The 18,138-nt window shown below is 46.0% G+C and overlaps 1 protein-coding gene across 5 annotated transcripts in view; it reads right to left on the minus strand.

The window, feature by feature from the left end:
- USP12 (ubiquitin specific peptidase 12) overlaps nt 1–18,138 on the minus strand; it is a 99,341-nt gene that overhangs the window by 66,484 nt on the left and 14,719 nt on the right. For 3 of the 5 annotated variants that reach the window (XM_074958795.1, XM_074958784.1, XM_074958774.1), the window contains exon 1: nt 6,231–6,438. The exons of 1 other annotated variant lie outside the window; for it this stretch is intronic. In XM_074958795.1, coding sequence (XP_074814896.1) covers nt 6,231–6,278 — 48 coding nt within the window. In that variant the 5' untranslated portion in view covers nt 6,279–6,438. Of the gene's footprint in view, nt 1–6,230; nt 6,439–18,138 lie in introns of those variants that run through there. One more of the 5 variants, XM_074958803.1, reaches the window with a different exon arrangement.

Consider the following 18,138-nt stretch of genomic DNA (forward strand, 5'->3'; position numbering starts at 1 on the left):
CTCAGGAAGCACTGGTCTACACAGAGGACATCAGCAGCTATACTGAGAGTTGTGAGCAGCATTAGCCAGTTAGCATCTCATTCTCCTCCTCCGCTGAGAGGTGCCTTCAGTAGGTCAGAAAATGCCATCAAAACATCCACCAGCATCTCATGGATGCTCTGCCCATTTCCTGAAATGGGAACAAAAGAACAAGCAGAACAAGTTCTTCAAATGGTGCCTCATCTATGTTGTTGGCTCTGGTTGCTGAGAGCATGAAGACCCAAAAGATGGCTTGGCTGAATGTGTTGGTGGGCTGAAACAACTTCCAATATGGTTCTGAAGGATGGATAGTCAAGTTTTCCCACAATGCACCAGGAACCAAGGACTAGAGCAGCTACAGCTACAGAGGGAGCTAGGAAGTCTGGGATATATGCTGGTTTGACCCAGGTCTGCATAGTGCAGAGTGGATGTGGGAGAGCAGGTGTGAGACCCAGGTCCAAAAATTGTAAACCCAAAGTCATTAATCAGTGTGGATACTCAAGTGCAGACTTATAAACACCAAGTCTCCGGACCCAAATCCAAAAGACCCTTGGCTTACATTGCAGCGTAGATATCCCCTAACTTAGCTAAATATTCTTTAACCTGTTCTTTCCCTATTCTAGCCTATGTTCCTTCCCCTTGTTGCTAATATTATATGTGTTAAGCATATGGTCACACACAACCTTTTTAGTTAAGACCAACAAAAAAAGGCATTAACAACTTCATCTCCTAGCCTCAAAGTAAAGCACAAGGCATCCCTGACCATATAGCGTTAATCATTTGCTGTAGTGTTCAGAGGCAGCCGCTCTGGCTGTTCACAATGTTCTGAAAGTCTCTGCACCTCTGCCAATCAGTGAGGCTCTCTCCCATTGAAAAAGTTATCCCATTAGGCAGATATTGTTCATCAGACTCCAGCCTTGTTATCAGACACCAGCATATCCCTTTCAGCCTTCTGAATACACATTCCACTGTTATTCTCCAGCTACTCAGGATATAGTTGAACAGCCCCTTTCTCTATCCAAATGTCCAGTTAATGGCTTCATACACCAGGGAAGCCAAGGGCAATCTAGGTCTCCCAGAAGGACCATGGGAATCATACCATCATTAACATCCAAAGTAGTCCTGGCAGGACACGTTTTCATTAAAGAAAACAGTTCTGAGTTTCTAAAGATCCTAGCAACATGGATCTTTCCAGATCACCTCAAATCAATATTGGCAAACCTTCCACGGTGATCAACCATTCATCAACCATATCTGACGCACCATTCAGATATACCCATTCCTGTTTATGAACTCTGGTGTGGGAGGCAAAAGAATATGCACAAGGGTCTCATCAATCGCCCCAATATAATTCAGGAACCCCAACCATGCAAATCCATCAATAATCTCCTGTGCACTACCAAGTGTTATCACCTGGGGGATCAACACTTTAATGCACTGAACATCTCCATGACAACAGCTGCAACAGCACCAAACTGATTAGCTACTGACCAACTGGGAGATAGTTAGCTTCGAGATGGTGATGGCCACAAACATATCCATGGTAAGAGGAACTCTCATGTTCATACTCTACTGCAGCAGCTCAGGGGTCAGTACCATACAGATCTCTGGTAAAGTGGCCTATATCCTGAAATTCTATCACAACTATTGGTCATCCCAGGTCTGCAGCACTATCCTTTCACACCACTCAATTTGTTTCTCAAGCCCAGACATGGTGCTCCTCCAAGTGAAGCTGCCCCAGGAAAAGTTCATCCACAGGTAGTTGCTCAGTTTCCTCCTCCTCCTCTACCCAAATTGGCTCAGCAGCGTAGTAGCTGACTCCCAAAGCCATTTGGCTGCATGACTGCAAATACAGCATTAATTACTGTGACAGATAACACAATATCCTGCAATACCCTACACAAATTTTATGGAATTAAGTTAACCTTATTGAACTAAGGATTTCAGGAGTCAATTGAATTAAAAATGTCATTGTTTATGTGCTATTTTGGAACTGTATGTAATTTCTCTAGGAGATGTGACTAATGCAATCTCTGGGAAGCATTAAGAACTTCAAAGGACTTTTTCAGAAAATACATGTGAAATGGAATCCCTTGGGTTCACCAAAAGGGGTCACGTAAGGTCTCTTATGATATGCAAGTATGGAAAATGTGCAAGAAGTTCTGAATATATGCTGAAAATTATATTCTGTAGGCCTTGTAAAGACAGGGCATGCTACTTTTGGATGACTTGAGACAAACTTGTCCAGACAGAAAGTGGAAGACACTTATCTCCCCGGCGGACCATTGTGTATTGTGTTTCTTATTATAGAAATCTATTAGCATACTAAGTCAAATGCTAATGAAGAGCTTGCAGAGACTTCAAAAGGAAACTAACAGGAAGAGGTAAACAGCAAGGGGCAGCGGCGAAGAGACGCTGTTTTCAGGTGAAGATAAAAGATCTGGTCTGGTCTATCTGGGATGCAGAGAGATACCCTGGCATCCTTCAATCTACAAAGACAAGTGCCAGCAGGTTTCATTTTATGAAAGGGGGATCTCAGCCATCCTGGTTGAAAATGCTGAGGAAAGGACTTAAAATAAGCAATCTTGCTGGAGATAGGAATGTTTTGAGAGTTAAATTTCAGCTCTAGAAAGACTGTTATGATTTTGTTTTATATGTAATCATTTGTTTCCAATATTCTTACTTTCTATCATCTAAATCTCTGTTCTTTGGTAATAGATATATTTATAGTGAAAACAAGAATAAGTTTAAGTGTTTGTTAAGAAAAATGGCAATCCTGAATTAAAACTAGTAAATTTTTGTGTACTATTCCTCTGAGAGCAGCAAATCTGAGACTTCTGTGAGTGTTCGGTGGACCAGGGGCTGGGTGCTCAAGAGGGATGCTTGGTGTGCCTATCGTTAACCTTCACAGACAAAGCAAGGCCTGCCGAGGCCTGGAAGTTAGTGCTCATGTTGCTAGAGGATGTTGGAGTCAGGGAGCTGATCCACAGCAGGCACAGACAAGACTTCCTCATGCTAAGGGCAGGTGGAAGTGAGGTGCCTCACAACTCTGGATGCCTTTGGGAAGCATCACAGTAGAACACTCAGGGATGACCCCTGTTGGAACCCCTTAGATAAGCCCTCCCAGTTAGACAACGAACCATTGATAACTACTCTTTGAGTACGATCTTTCAACCAGTTGTGCACCCACCTTATAGTAATGTCATCTAAACCAGATTTCCCTAGTCTGCTTATGAGAACGTCATGTGGAACTGTGTCAAAAGCCTTACTAAAAATCAAGATATATCATGTCTATTGCTTTCCCCCATCCACTAGGTTTGTGACCCTGTTCTTGACAAATCCATACTGACTATTCCTTATAATCCTATTATCCTCTAGGTGCTTACAAATTGAATATTTATTCCGGTATCTTTCCAGGTACTGAAGTTAAGTTGACTGATTTATGATTGCCCAGGTCCTCTTTGTCCCCCTTTTTAAAGAAAGGTAGTAGGTTTGCCCTTTTCCAGTCCTCTGGGACCTCACCTGTCCTCTGAGTTCTCAAAGATAATCACTAACAGTTCCAAGATTGCTTTGGCTAGCTCCTTAAGTACTCAAGTGAATTTCATAAGGCCCTGCTGACTTGAATATACCTAACTTATCTAAACATTATTTAAACTAGTTTTTCCCTATTTTGGAATGTGCTCCTTTCCCCTTGTTAATATTGTGCTGAGCATCCAGTCACCATTAATTTTCTAGTGAAGATTACTGAGCTTGGCAAAATAGGCACTAAACACCTCAGCCTTCTTGCTGTCATAGTTATTAGTGTGTCTTCTCCAGGAAGTAGAGTACCTACACTTTCCTTTATCTTTCTTTCAATCCTAATGTATTTAAGGAACCTCTTACTGCCTTTTATGTCCTTTGCTAGGTGTAACTCATTTTGTGCCCTTACATTTTTGGATTTTGTCCCTACATGCTTGTGCTAATGTTCTGTACTCCTGAGCCATTTGTCCACATTTCCACTTTTTGTGGGATTTCTTTTTGATTTTCAGGTCATTAAAGAGCTCCTGAGAGAGCCTTCCTATTCCTCCTATCTTACCTCCGCATCAGAATAGTTTGAAATTATGCCTTCACTACTGTCCCACTGAGAAACAGCCAGCTCTCCTTAACTCCTTTATCCCTTATTCTCTCTGTACCAACCCAATTTTCATCAAGCCACCATGAGAGAGTCAAGTTGTAAACGTAAATTTTGAATACTTTTAATTTTTTTTTTAACAAAACAAATATTTAAAACACCACTTAAACTAAGAACTTTTATCTCAGCATGATAACTATACTGTTGGGACCAGCTTCAGCATAATGTGTGCATTAATTTACACTATGATTGTAAATAAGATCCTAGATTACGTATTAAATTTAAACACTGCAGCTTTAAAACGGGTATCTTCATCTAGCTGTCCTATCCCAAGATCCTAGTAAAGCACAGACATTTTGAAATTCATTTTAAATTTTATAATGGCTTTATCCCAGAGCACATCATGAGTTAATACACCATAAGACTGACCATAATAAGTACCTGATGTAAAAATGTCTTCGTTATATATAGACATATTTTAGTTCATCACAAAAGAGATTTAACTGAAACAAAATGGCTTAGGTGACAACACAGAATGTAGAGTCCTCTCCTAAGTCACTTGTTCAAATCCAACCCATACCTGATGACTATTCAGTAGCTTACCTGAAAGCACTTTGGGTGCTCTCTCATACCACAAACATGTCACTACAGTAGACTAGCAACGTTACTGGCAATTTTAGCTGGCATGCTATAGAAAGTTATTCATTTAGAAGTGTTTGGGCCTCCTTTGAAACTTTTGCTTGATATATTCAGACAATACAGAAATTCCTAAAAACTGCAGAACAGTCTGTAGATCAGGAAGTGGAGGAAGCCCCACTGCTTGAGAAGTTTATAACTAGGCAGAGAAAAAAGCCTAGAGAAAGTACTGTAGGGAATGATCCAATAGGTCTCTCCCCACTTCTGCAGTCTCTAAATTCACATTTTTGTGCTATCAAAAGGTGTGTAGATACCTCCTTCATTCATAGTACAGTTTTACAGAGAAGTGGAATGCAAGATTCCCTACAATGGTCTGCCAACGTGCCTCATCTGTGAGGAGAGGCTATTTCTACAGGTTAGAGGATAGCTTGGTCTCAAAGTTCAGCACTCTCAAAGAGCACTAAATTCCCAATTTTTTTAAATTAGAGACAGAAAAGTTCTATTACACCAATTAGTGTGGTCATAACTCTTTCTTCACAAATAATTAAGGATGAAGTTCAATTAAAAATAAACACTGACAGGTGTGTTCCAATCAGGACTTGGACCGATGCAAACCTTTCAGACTACATACCAGTATGTGTACCATACTGTACAAGACTAACTACACTGGCTGCTAATGCAGCTTTTAAGGGTAACCAAGAGTGCACCAGATTGCCACTGTGACATGACAGCCATGCCCACATAACATTAGTGAGGCATTATGTACTAACTACTACTGACAAAAAATGATGTGGAGTTGGGGGCGGGGGGATCAAGATTTCTAGAAATCCTATACTCAGTAAAAACCAGCTTGAGCAAATATTTTAAAGCATCTGCAAGATTTCCAATACAATTTTGATAAAGACTTTACTGGTTAACTAATGATTCCTAGTTTCCTGTGTAGTTATTTAAACCAAGTTTCACCTTATGTCCATATTACGCTTCCCCACCCCCCACTGCCATTAGCGCTTCCCTCAGTACTGCATTCTCTAAAGCCGATTAACTACACCCAGTTTTTGATTCCCACCCTCGCTCCCTCCCACGGCGAGCGGCACGCTCTTCTACGGGAGCCGCACAAAACCCAGGCGGAGAGGAAGCACGGCTCCGAGGAGCTTGGTTTTCGAACCCAACATAACCCGTGTCACCTGTTTGCAAGGGAAGGAAGCGCCCCCCTCACGCCCTTTCCCAGCACCCGCCCCACGCGCGATGCTGCAGGTTGCGCAAGCGCCGCCTTCCGTCCCGATTCCAAACCCACCCTCGACTCAGTGCCTCGCTCACACCCCAACCCCCCCGCAGCATGCCCAGCCACCCCCGGACCCGCCCCCTCAAGCCCGCCCCGCCAGGAGGCTTCCCCTCATACCCGGCCCCCTTAGATCACCTCCCTCCCCCACAGGCCCCGCGGGTGCCCGGCCGGCCCCCCCCTCACCATGGTACAGATAGAGGCGATTTTGGAGACCGTCATTAGGATTTCCATCCGCCCAGCGCCATCTTCCGCCCACTCACAGTGCCGAGCCGGGGAGGGGGCAGCCCCCACCAGCCGCTGCAGCGGGACACGTACCCCGCGCGCCAGACCCGCCGCCCCAACCGCCGGGCGCGCGGCTCCGAGAGGCAGAGTCTAGAGCGCGAAACCCTCCTCCTCCCCGCCCCGCGCGCGGGCACAGACCGCGAGCCCACCCCGCCTCACGCCGGCTCCCTCTGGGCCCTAGCGCCGCCGCACAGCTGCCCTCTGCTTCCTCTCGGGCCTTTGCACCGCCCACTCTAAGCGGCTCCCAGCACCGGGCTGTAGCGCCGCCCCACATTGGCTCTCTCCGGGCGCTAGCTCTACTGTGCCGTTCAGCCCCCTCCCCACCAGCCCGGCTGCCCCCGCCACCTGGAGCCCTGCCGGCCTGGGGCCCCTCCACCACCCGCGCCTAGAGGGGACGGGCCTCACCTGCAGGGTGGCAGCGCAGCACATTGCGGCAGTAACCTGCCGCACCTGGCCGAAGTCAGGCCCTCCCCCCAGCGGCCACAAAGCAGGGTCCCGTGGAGCCTGACCAGTGGCGGGCTCTTGCTGTTTGCTGCCTCTTCCCGTTGCTTGTGGGGGGTCAGAAACTTAATTCTCCATACAGGGGAGAGTGGTGGGCAAACCCCAGAGTCCAGGAGCCAGGGCGTTGAGAACAATACCCCAGCGTGCGTGCAGTCAGGCCCTGCCCTGCCACTATTCAACACTTGCAAAGCTCCAGAACTGGTAAAACATTGTGGTACCATTCACAAAAAGGAGCCTGATTTGCCTAGGGTGACCAGATGCTAAATACAAAATATTGGGACTGCCGCAAGGGGAGCACCTTTTCACCTGACACTCACCCGGCACGTTCGGCAGTGGGAAATAAATCTTGCCACGGAAGAAGGAAGTACCCACTGCTGAAATCCGTCAGCAACTGAAGGGCCCGCCGTCAAAGTGCCACCGAAGACCCAGACGTGCCGGGTCAGTGTAACAATGAAAAAGGCATGCCCCCTGCCCATCATCGCCGCCTAAGGGAGGGGAAAAGAAAAAAAATGCACCCGAAACAAAATATCGGGACAAATGGCGTCCCGACCGTACTTTGGTCGGGACACGGGACAAACTGCTCAATATCGGGACGTCCGGTCACCCTAGATTTGCCACTGTTCTACTTCAGCTTTAAACAGCTGTAACACCATTGACATGGATGGGGTTACACCAGCATAGTGTAACTAGGGTGACCAGATGCCCTGATTTTATAGGGACAGTCCCGATTTTTGGGTCTTTTTCTTATATAGGCTCCTATTACCCGCCCACCCCATCCCGATTTTTCATACTTACTCTCTGGTCACCCTAAGTGTAACACACACACCTCCTGGGTGTGATGTTCTGTCCCATCTAGTGGCACTGAGACCACTTAGAGAGAGAGAGATAAAATGAGTCTGCTCTACAGCCTTAGCTAACAGCCAGTTAGCTTTTACCACATGAGTAGAGGCTCATGCACTAAGCTCCCGAGGGCCCTGGTTTGATCCTGCCCGCCGACCGGTGTTACAAGTGGGTGTTTGTATGGGATTTCAACTAGGAAGACTGAAGCTTGGGACACACTTCCTCAGCTAGGGGAAGTATGTAACCCATACACCTCCTTGGTGTGGTGTTCTGTTCCTTCTGGTGGCACCAAGACCACTTAGAGAGAGTTAAATGAGTCATGCTGAGGGAACTGATTGATTGTTGGGATGATGAAAAGATAAGGGGAGAAGGGATTTTTAATGAGTTTTTTTTATTATGTTTTTTAAGGTGGGGAGGCATACCCCTGACTCAACGGCAGAGCCTGTTCCAGGAAGAGACAGGCTAAACCTGCAGCTGCTGAAGGGATAGGGATTATCAGAGTGGTCAGTTTATACATATATATTTTTCAAACAACAGATCTAGAACTAGAACTAACAAGACCTGTGTCCATTCATCTTAATCACTTTATATGAGACTCCCTTTCCTCCATCCTTTGTCCTTTTAGATTACAATGTCTCTGAGGCAGTGACTGTCTCTTCCTACACATATGGAAAGTGCTGAGCACATTTTAATAAATAATAATAAATACATAAATAAACAGTGTTTAGAAACAAGTGGCCAAAACTCATAAGGGCTTTTTTTTTCCCACTGTGAAAACCATAGATTTTTGAGTCTTTACTATATAAACAATTGTGATTCTTCACTTCTGAAGGTCATTAGAAAAATCCTACTTAACACTAACATTAGACCCAAAAAAATGCAGCTCAATAGCTCTTTCAACTAAAAATTGGAGGGCAGAGGTGTATGTTCAAAATGAGCATTATAATAGAACTATTTGTTGCAACCTTAATTTTGGAGTTGCAAGCACTCCATAATATTAACTACTTGATGGATGATTTGATGATTACCTGTTCTGTTCATTCCCTCTGAAGCACCTGGCATTAGCCACTGTCAGAAGACAGAATACTGGGCTAGATGGATCTTTGGTCTGATCCAGTATGGCTGTTCTTATGTTCTCCTCCCTGCTCTATAGATCATACAGGTCCTCGCCCATTCTCACAATTTTCCCTCACCTCCTTCTGTCAAGAGCATATTTTTCGCACTGATCGTAATTCACATTAAGACCTCTTAGGCCTTGCTCAGTATTATCCCTCCATCTTCTCCTGGGTCAACCACAAGGTCAAGCATCAATAGGATGTCTGTCCAAAAGACACTTAGCTCGTCTGTCTTTCATCATTCTAACAACATGCCCTGCCCACTGAAGACAAGTTTTGACCGCTAGGCAAGGTCAACACTATACCTTCCAACCGTGGTTGACCTCATCTACCCACATTACAGTAAAATATAGAAAGCCTTGTCTCCACTAGGATTTTACAGCAAGATAACTAATGTGCATTAGTATCTCACTGTAAAAACACACCTCTTTTGGCAGTGAAGACATAGGCACAGGTCGAGGTGCATTTTTGTTGTATGCTCATTGTGCTATTAGTCAGGTGTGTGTCCTTGGGTGGAGGAACAGATGGTATATACTGTTGGTTTCCTTAAATTTTAATTTCTTTGCTTTTTAGGTTCTGTGTTAAGTATATTATAGGTAAATCTACTTTAACTGATACCAAGAATAGTGTTTTTATGTTATTTTATATATAGTACAGTGGGATTAATCTAAAGGCAGCAACTCTGTACCTAGCTCCTAATTTATCAGGAGTCATTCAAGTACAATTTTAAGTCAGTTTTATCTCCATAATCTCAACACCTGAAGGAGAAGAAAATTAGTTTATAAATATTTACAGTAGTTATAGGAGCAGGGGGAAAATAACCAGATCCTTTGCCAAATAAAGAAAAACTAGATGAGATTTTAGCAGAGATTTTTTTAGTGTAGTCTCTTTGTTTATAGAAGATAAAGATATAGAAGGATATAGAAGAGCCTTCCTTCTTTCTTATATTTTGGAATCTATAAGAGTCCTATTGTTAAAAACTTGTTACTCCATCTCTTGTTTAAGAGTTCTCAGGTGGCATTTAAGAAATGTCATCTCACTATCCTCAATAACCCTCTTTGAATCCTGTAATTGCTCTACTTTATCTTATCCCATTGTGAACCAGGGTATACATAGTTAGGTTATTTGTAAAAAGAAAAAGGAGTACTTGTGGCACCTTAGAGAGTAACAAATTTATTAGCACATAAGCTTTCATGAGCTACAGCTGAAGTGAGCTGTAGCTCACGAAAGCTTATGCGCTAATAAATTTGTTGGTCTCTTAGGTGCCACAAGGACTCCTTTTCTTTTTACGGATACAGAATAACATGGCTGCTACTCTGAAACCTTAGGTTATTTGATGATTGAAAGAAATGATATCAGTTAATGGATTTTTACAGACTCTTATACTACCTGAAGCATTTATTTAAGGTAATTCTCAAACGATAAACAGTTAAAAAGGAACTTCCCTGTTTTTCTGTCCTCATGTGATTGATTGGTGATCCCTCGATTCGAGGATGATCTCTACCACGGATTTACATATGGGTCCTGAGATGACTCAGGAGTCCCATCCTGGAACCCCAAATCCGCCCACAGTAGATACGGACATTTTGTGGTAGGCCAGCGACCTGCTGGGAGAAAGTTATTTCTTTTTCCTTCCTCCTCTCTTTTCAGCTTCGAGGGCAAGGCACTTCTTCTTGAAGCAGGCTACTGCCCTATGGAGGATATGGCACCACTGGGGTCGGTTGGTGGCTTGCTCTTCCCAGTTTGTGATGTCCACATCAGTTTACTTAAGATACACTTTCATTGTGTCTTTGGAGCATTTCCTCTTTCCACCACAGGATCTCTGACCGGGGTGAGCTGAGAGTAGAGGACCTGTTTTGGGACGCAAGAGTCTGGCATCTGCACACAATGTCTGGCCCAGCAAGGCTGGTGCATGAGGATCATTGCTTCAATGCCGGTGACATTGGCTACAGCAAGGATGCTGGTGTTAGTGATGTGATTTTACCACTTGGTGCAAAGGAGCTTCCGGAGGCATTGTTGGTGATACCTCTCCAAACTTTTGAGGTGCTGTCAATAGGTCACCCAGGTTTCACATCCATAGAGGCGTTTAGGAAAAACAACTGTCTTTTAGACCTGTATCTTGGTGTCCTGCCATAGGTCACGATCTGTGAAAATGCATCAGAGCAATTTCCCAAAGGAAGCACTTGCACACTGGATCCTGTGCTGGATCTCACTGTCGATTTTTGCATTTTGAGAAAGTTGGCTACCGAGGTAGCTAAAGTGCTCAACTGTCTCCAAAGTCGGACCCTCGATGGTGATTTGTGGTGGGTCATGTGCAAGGCCTGAAGCAGGTTGTCCTCATGTAAGCAGGGTCTGAATGAACTCTCCTATGACAGCTAGTTGGGGGGGGAAAGAGACTTCAGAAGCAAATTGTATTTACATGAACACACCTATTCTGCCAAGATATCCAGCAGATAGAGCTCTGTTGCTCAAAGTGATCAACTTTGGCTGGTGTTCGGTTACAAATCACTTTAGTACTGAATGTAGGGTAGTGAAATGTTATCATCAATGTTGTCTTTATTGTATGAATAAAGGGGAGTAGAACTGTGCTTAACCTATCCCAAATGAGGGGGTCACCCTCAGCTGAAAGAACCTTGTTAAGCCAGGGGCTTGAATGCCCTGTGAAAGTAAGAGAGGTAGGGATAGGTGTCCCAGTTAGGAGGTGTGGACTGTCCCTAAAGGTGGTCTGCTTTAACCTGTTCCTCCCCACTTTTCAAAAGATAGAGCTAAATAGGCTTCATTAGGAGTCTTATGTTATTTCAAGTACTCAATAACAGCTGAAATCACTTGTAGTGGGGCAGTGTTTCTAGCCAGCCTGCTGAGAGCTTAAAAATCACTAAGAGGCTGATCTGCAGAGGTTACAGCAGAGAGGCAGGTGGCAGCCAAAGGTAACTGACGGATAGCCGGCTGGCGAAAGTGGCAAGCCGTCAGCTGGCGGGGCAGCCGGGTGGCGAGGAACAGCAGCTGGCGGAGTGGCCAGCAGAGAGGAACCACGGCTGGCGGGGTGGCCAACCAGAGAAACTGCTCAGATGGCAGAGCAAGCAAGGTGCCTTCTTCACCGGATGGGAGGTGAACTCACACAGATGCACCTCTGAACCCTGGGTCCTCACTGACCAAGGACAGCCACTGTGAGTTGGGTGTGATGAGGGAGCAGAGGGGGGAACAGTAAAGGAATTTTTGGTTGTAGAACTCAAGAACATGAGGCAGAAGGCACTGCCCCACGCACTCTGGGGTGGGTGACCTGCTCATAGTTTTATGATTATGACTCCTGCTTGTGGCATTTTCCCTAATTAATAGCGGGTGACTTCTCTCCTTTCATTAAAAGTTTCTTTTCTACACTCAGACTGCTTGCAAGTGGGGAAGTATTGCCTCTCAGAGGTGCCCAGGGGCAGTGTGTAATTTTCCCAGGTTACGGTGTGGGGGCTTGGACCGGTTCTGTGTTGTATTGTTGAAAAGGAACTCCTACATATTGAATCGGGCCCTGGTTGCTGCTGACTCCACCTGGCACAAGGGTTACACTCACATATATTTTCCTAATTATTTTAACTATACATTCTCAGGCACTAATTTGTTTGAGATCTGACAACTGCTGCATCAAACATGATGCTTTTCTGCAATACCATAATGAAGAGATAATGAGTCAAATTATACTTTCAGTTACAACCACATAACCCCATTGACGCTTATTAAGTGAACAGGACCATTTCAGAGAGTACAGAAGCAGATGCAGTGCTTACAAATAAAGTGATAGCGTGTGTTTGGTCTGTCTGTTTGTTTGTTTGTTTGTTTCCATGTGGCTGGGGGTTTGAGCCACTATACAAGCCAGGCAAAGAGATCTTCTTGTTCATGTTTCCATGTGGTGGGCATAGGCGCCAACTCTGTGGGTGGTCCAGGGCTCAAACACCCACAATAAAAAAATAGGGGGTGCTTAAAACCCACAGCCACAGTGGTTCCAAGTTCCAGGGCTGGCCACTGATCAGCTGTTCTGTGGGCCCCGGGCTGGACACTGATCAGAAAATGGCTGGCAGGAGGTGCTGGGGGTGGGCAGAGGGGTCTTCGGGGAGGGGATGCAGAGGAGCAAGCGGTGGGGCCTTGCGGGAGAGGGTGGAGCATTGGGCTGGTTGGGGGGGCCCTGAGGGGAGGGGCCAGAGCGGAGGCAGGAAGAGGCAGAATGAGGGCAGGGCTCCAGGGAAAGAGACGGAGTGGGAGCTGGGCCTTGGGGTGGAGCATCCACCGGGAAAAACAAAAGGCAGCGCCTGTGGCTGGGGGTTTGAGCCACTAAATAGGCCAGGCAACGTCTGCTTGTTCATGTCTCTGTGAGGAAGGCGTGGCTTTAACCCAGTGTTTCAAGTCTAAGTGATTAATCCCTCTTTGTTAGCGAAGGGGTGGATCTGAACACTGAGATTTAGGGTACGTCTACAGTACGAAATTATTCTATTTTATACATTCGGTCTTCTGTGTCCCCACTAAAGCGCGTGAATTCGGCGGATTGCATCCACAGTACCAAAGCTAGCATCGAAAGTTGGAGCGGTGCACTGTTGGTAGCTATCCCACAGTTCCCGCAGTCCCCGCCGCCCATTGGAATTCTGGGTTAAGCTCCCAGTGCATGGTGGGGCAAAAACATTCTTGCGGGTGTTTCTAGGTGTGTGTTGTCAGAAAGCTAAGGAAGACAATCGTTTTGCACCTTTTTGGCGTGCAGACGCCCTACTGCTTTCAGCAGACGGTGCACCGCTCCTCTCCTGCTACTATGAATCCACCTCTCATTTCCTCTCATCTTCCTATGTAATCTCTGCTATCTACTCTCTCTCTTCCTCATCGAACGCTTCTGCTGCCAACTCTGCTCAGCCATCGTGAACCGAGCAGCACAGCTTCCATCGCCAACTCTGCTCTCCCGCTATTGCCACGCTTCCGAGCTTCTCCATGTTGTCTGTCCTGGGCTCCCACCTCTGTGAAAGCCACAGAAGACAACCATTTTTCAGCCGTTGTTCGGTTATCATGAACCGAACAGCACAGCTTCCACTGCCACTCTGCTATCCTACGTTTTGAGCCCTTTTTCCAGGATTACCCGTGCAGGCACCATAGCCATGGAGCCCGATCAGATCTCTGCTGCAGTTTTGACCATTGTAAATACCTCACGCATTATCCAGCAGTATGTGCAGTACCTGTAAAACCGGGCGAGGAAGTGACGACAGCATGATTACTATACGGATGAGGACATGGACACAGACGGCATGGCATGTGACAACTGGGAGATCATGGTGCTGTTGGGCCAGGTTCATGCCGTGGAATGCCGATTCTGGGCCCGGGAAACAAGCACAGACTGGTGGGACCGCATAGTGTTGTGGGTATGGGATGATTCCCAGTGGCTGAGAAACTTTCGTATGCATAGGGCCACTTTCATGGAACTTTGTGACTTGCTGTCCCCTGCCCTGAAACGCAAAGACACCAACATGAGAGCAGCCCTCACAGTTGAGAAGCGAGTGGCCATAGCCCTGTGGAAGCTTGTAACACCCAACAGCTACCAGTCAGTCGGGAATCAGTTTGGAGTGGGCAAATCTACGGTGGGGGCTGCTGTGCTGCAAATAGCCAACGCAATCATTGACCAGCTGCTATCAAGGGTAGTGACTTTGGGAAACGTGCAGACCATTGTGGATAGCTTTAATGTGCTGGGGTTTTCTAACTGCGGCGGGGCGATAGATGGAACGAGTATCCCTATCTTGGCCCCGGAACACCGGGGCAGCCAGTACATAAACCGCAAGGGGTACTTTTCCATGGTGCTGCAAGCGCTGGTGGATCACAAGGGACGTTTACCGACATCAACGTGGGATGGCTGGGAAAGGTGCATGACGCTCGCATCTTCAGGAACTCTGGTCTGTTTGAGCAGCTGCAGGAAGGAACTTACTTCCCAGACCAGAAAATTACTGTTGGGGATGTTGAAATGCCTATAGTTATCCTCGGGGACCCAGCCTACCCCTTAATGCCATGGCTCATGAAGCCGTACACAGGCAGCCTGGACAGTAGTAAGGAGCAGTTCAACTATAGGCTGAGCAAGTGCAGAATGGTGGTAGAATGTGCATTTGGACGTTTAAAAGTGCGCTGGCGCAGTTTACTGACTCGGTTAGATCTCAGCACAACCAATATTCCAATTGTAATAAAATAATAAATAATAAAATAATAAAATTGCTGCTTGTTATGTGCAGCACAATATCTGTGAGAGTAAGGGGGAGACATTTATGGCGGGGTGGGAGGTTGAGGCAACTCGCCTGGCGGACGGTTTCACACAGCCAGACAATAGGGTGATTAGAAGAGCGCAGCAGGGTGCACTGCACATCTGAGAAGCTTTGAAAGCCAGTTTCATGACTGGCCAGGGTACGGTGTGAGAGTTGTATTTGTTTCTCTTAAAGTTACTCGCCCCCTATATATTTCTTTTCATTATATATGTCACAATTATTTAAAAACCGTTATTATTTGTTGCACAAAACATTAGAGAAATCAGAAGCTAGACGGCGGGGGGGCGGTATTGGGTTATGGGGGTGGAGGAGGAGGGAAGGACAAGTCCAGGAAGCAAATGAAAATTTAGGATATGCCAGCTTTCTGCTGCTTGTGCAGTCCTCAGGGGTTGACTGTGTGGGGCCCCGTAGCCTTCCCTCCTCCCCCCGCCCCGTTCTTGGGCGTCTGGGTGAGGAGGCTATGGAATTTGGGGAGGAGAGAGGGTGGTTATTCATGGGCTGCAGCAGCAGTCTGTGATCGTGCTGCCTTTCCTGCATTAGATCCACCATACAGCGGAGCTCCCCCATGAGCCTGACCATAGCATCGTGCCTGCTCTCATCGTGCACATCCCTCCTCTCTTTGTATTCATGTAACGCTTTACGCAACTCCACAATTGTTTGCCTCCACGCATTCAACTGGGCCCTATCAGTGCGGGAGGACTGCATGAGCTCGGCAAACATGTTGTCCCAAGTTCGTTTTTTCTGTCTTATCTGGACCAGCCTCTGGGACAGAGTAGATAGGGGCAGCGTTGAAACATTTGCACCTGCTGTGGGAGGAGAAAAAGGGGGGGGGTAGTATTTTAAAAGATACATTTTAGAGAACAGAGGCGATACTGTTTCTCAGTGAAACAGGCAATTCATAGTACACAGCACATGTTCTTTCTGCACAAGGTCTCATTTTGCCTTTTATACTGACATGCCTGCCACATGTGGCCAGGCAACAGAATTCAGCTTGCAGGCAGCCTGCGGGCTCTCGGGGATGATCGCTTCACACACCCCCACCACGGGGCTCCGATGAGGCCCTGAGCAGGGATGAGCCCTTTAAACTAAACGCAAACAGCCCAGCGCGGCTGGGCTTCCCCCCCACCACGTGGCTCCGATCAAGCTCTCACTCACCAGAAGTGCCTTCTCCAGGGTCATGGTCTAGAAGCATGGTTTGGGAGTAGGGGGAGACTATTGGCTCCAGCATTAAGAATAGTTCCTGGCTAGGCGGGGAAACAGATTCCCCACTTGCCGCCTGTGCGCTGTCCTCCTCCTCCTCTTCGTCCTCCAAAAACTCATCCTCCTCGCTCTGTGCTACTCCCCCCTTGCAGGTGTCCACGGACAGTGGTGGGGTAGTGGTGTTGTCACCCCCCATAATTGCATGCAGCTCCCGGTAGAAGCGGCATGTATGGGGCTGTGACCCAGAGCTCCCGTTCGCCTCCCTGGCTTTTTGGTACGCTTGCCTGAGCGCCTTGGTTTTTGTATGGTACTGCACTGTACGTATTTGCGTTCCTTCTTTTGGAACGTAGTTCTGCCATAACAGATTCATCTCCCCAACATGCAATGAGATCCAGTACCTCCCATTCAGACCATGCTGGAGCTCGTCTGCGAATCCGGGACTGCGTGGTCTCTTGAGATGGTGGACTCTGCATGGTCGCCTTTTATGGTGGACTGTGCTGTTGGTCACCTGGGCTGATGGTGATCAAACAGGAAATTCAAAAGTTCCCAGAGCTTTTACTGCCTACCTGGCTAGTGCATCAGAGTTCAGAGTGTTGTCCAGAGCGGTCACAAGGGAGCATTTGTCAAATTGCGTCCACAGTACCTGTAACCTGGAACTGCGATCTCGATTTTAGCACTACTCTACTTGCCAAGGTGGCATACAGAAATCGGAGTAAAGAGCCCTTTAAATCGAAAAAACTGGTTTGGTTGTGTGGACGGAACCAGTTTTATTTCGAGGTAACTCGGCTAATTCCGAAATAACCGCGTACTGTAGACCAGGCCTAAGTATATAAGTCAGTTGCCAAGTGATCTGAGCAGGCAAACTGGGGAGTTTCAGATGAAGCTTGTAGAGAGAGTGTGGTTCTTTTAATTTAGGTATGGCTCTACGCCACACAGCAGATATGAAAGGAACACCCTCTGTTACCTGCCTTGGAAGTGGTATATTTTCCTTTCTGGAGAAGGGGGAAAAAAAAAGAAAATCCTGGTGCATGAAGTGCAAGCTGGTGGACATAATGGAGAAGATATATGGTTTGGAAGTGCAAATTTCAGCTCTGCATAGCATCTAAGAAAGTGAAGTCTTCTTGGATGACCAGATTCCAAAATGCATTGCCACATACACTACAAGGGGAAGGATCTGCAGTAAGAACTGGAGAGCATAGAAACCAAAGAAGCAAACTGGTGATTTGTGACTCAGAGGGGAAGAGAACCAGGACATAATGGTTGGCATGTTAATATTTGAACTTGCTGTTCAGTTGTAGAGAAGGCATAGGGGAATACGTTGATCGTTTTACTTTTAGAGCATAAGTGATGCTGTGCATCTTGTCATGTATGCAACTGGTAAAGAATAAAACTTTTGATATCCCAATATCAAAAAAAAAAAAATTGGGGAGAAAAAGGTTACTGAATATTGAACTGCAAAGAGTATTTCAGCTAACAATTTTTTGTCAAATATATCAGCAGCAGACAAAAGACTAAAGAGAAAATATGTCCAATAAAAAATGAAAATAGGAATTTGGAGTTAACAACAATAGATTTTTAAATCATTACTGCTTTTTGTCTTTAGACAGCTTAAAGAAGATGGAGAGCTGGATGCGAAGGAGATCATATTTCTTGAGGGAGTCAATGTATGCATATAAGAATGTATATCATGATGAAAAGATAGGTTTCAGAGTAGCAGCCGTGTTAGTCTGTGTCTGCAAAAAGAACAGGAGTACTTGTGGAACCTTAGAGACAAACGAATTTATTAAAGCATAAGCTTTTGTGGGCTACAGCCCACTTCACTGCATGCACAAAATGGAACCTATAATAAGAATGAATATATATATATATATATATATATATATA

Source organism: Natator depressus, chromosome 1 (genome assembly GCF_965152275.1).
Source record: "Natator depressus isolate rNatDep1 chromosome 1, rNatDep2.hap1, whole genome shotgun sequence".
Classification (NCBI taxonomy): Eukaryota; Metazoa; Chordata; order Testudines; family Cheloniidae; genus Natator; species Natator depressus.